The sequence below is a fragment of the Mus caroli genome, chromosome 7 (assembly GCF_900094665.2).
Source record: "Mus caroli chromosome 7, CAROLI_EIJ_v1.1, whole genome shotgun sequence".
NCBI lineage: Eukaryota > Metazoa > Chordata > Mammalia > Rodentia > Muridae > Mus > Mus caroli.
The window spans coordinates 53,277,130-53,278,389 of record NC_034576.1 but is presented as its reverse complement, the minus strand read 5'-3'; the positions used below and the strand labels follow the sequence as shown (position 1 = coordinate 53,278,389).

General features: G+C 41.2%; 1 protein-coding gene across 1 annotated transcript in view; it reads right to left on the bottom strand.

Moving 5' to 3' along the window:
- Nell1 (neural EGFL like 1) overlaps positions 1-1,260 on the bottom strand; it is an 807,173-nt gene that overhangs the window by 596,299 nt on the left and 209,614 nt on the right. The window contains exon 6 of the mRNA XM_021166735.2: positions 216-288. Coding sequence (XP_021022394.1) covers positions 216-288 — 73 coding nt within the window. The remainder of the gene's footprint in view (positions 1-215; positions 289-1,260) is intronic.

Below are 1,260 nucleotides of genomic sequence, written 5' to 3'. Positions count from 1 at the left end.
TGTGGGTTGATCTCAGGGTCTTCAATTCTGTTCCATTGGTCNNNTTGTCTGTCGTTATACCAGTACCATGCAGTTTTTATCACAATTGCTCTGTAGTACAGCTTTAGGCCCAAAGTCAATCTTACATAACGTATGTGTTTCCTTACAGATGTTTTTGTCTGACACTAGGAACAAGTCACATACTATTTAATCAGAAATGCCTACGTGCTACTTACTGCGATTTAGGTTGGGGCACTGTGTGATGAAGCCATTTGGCATGAAGATGATCTTGCCATCTTGGATGATTCCCTACCAAAGAAGAGATAAATAGCAATCAAGTTGACAGCTGTCCTGTGCAACCCCTACAGTCAGAGGATGCTTACCAAGACTGGGTCACTCAGGAGTCCAGTCAGCCTTGGTTAGCACCAGCCAAAATCACCCCCATCTAGAAGTCCCTTATACATTCATCTTGAGAAGGTCACAGTTAATTCCATCTGGTAGATACCATCGAGAACAGTAGCAAGGGTGGGCTTATTAGGAGATATCTGCATTCATGAACTATCAAATTTAAAGGATGCTGTGAAATACAAATGCTCTCTTATGCCCTAATCTTAGAACATTGAGTAATGTTGATTTTTTTTCAAGGCTTACTTTTGGAGGGGGAAATAAATATAATAAAAGATTTCTCATTTTTGCATATGTATGTGTACAGTGTATGTACATATGAGTATGCTGTCTGCATGAGTATGGGCACAAATGTGAGAGTGTACATGCATGTACATGTGTCCATATGAATGCAGAGGTAAGGGCCTGATGTTAGGCATCTTCTTCAATCTATATGTATTGAGGCAGGGTCTCTCACTTGAACTCAGAGCCCTCTGTCTACTATAGCTAGCCAACTGGCTCTGAGAATCACATCTCCACCTCATATGTGCTAGGATCACAGGTATGTTTCCACATTCTCCTAGCATTTACTGGTGACCCAAACTCTAGTTCTTAGGTTTGTATAGCAAGTGCTTTAACCACTGAACCATACTCCCAATCCCAATAAAGACTTCTATTGATACATTTAGTTAAGGAAATAAAATTAAACATCAAAGAAAACTTAAGCAACAATTTTCTCTCCTCAAATAATTGAACAACACTGAATCTTTGCTGGCATCTTAAACCTGTTCAATAGCCAGACGTGGTGGCACACGCCTTTAATCCCAGCACTTGGGAGGCAGAGGCAGGTGGATTTCTGAGTTCGAGGCCAGCCTGGTCTACAGAGTGAGTTCCAGG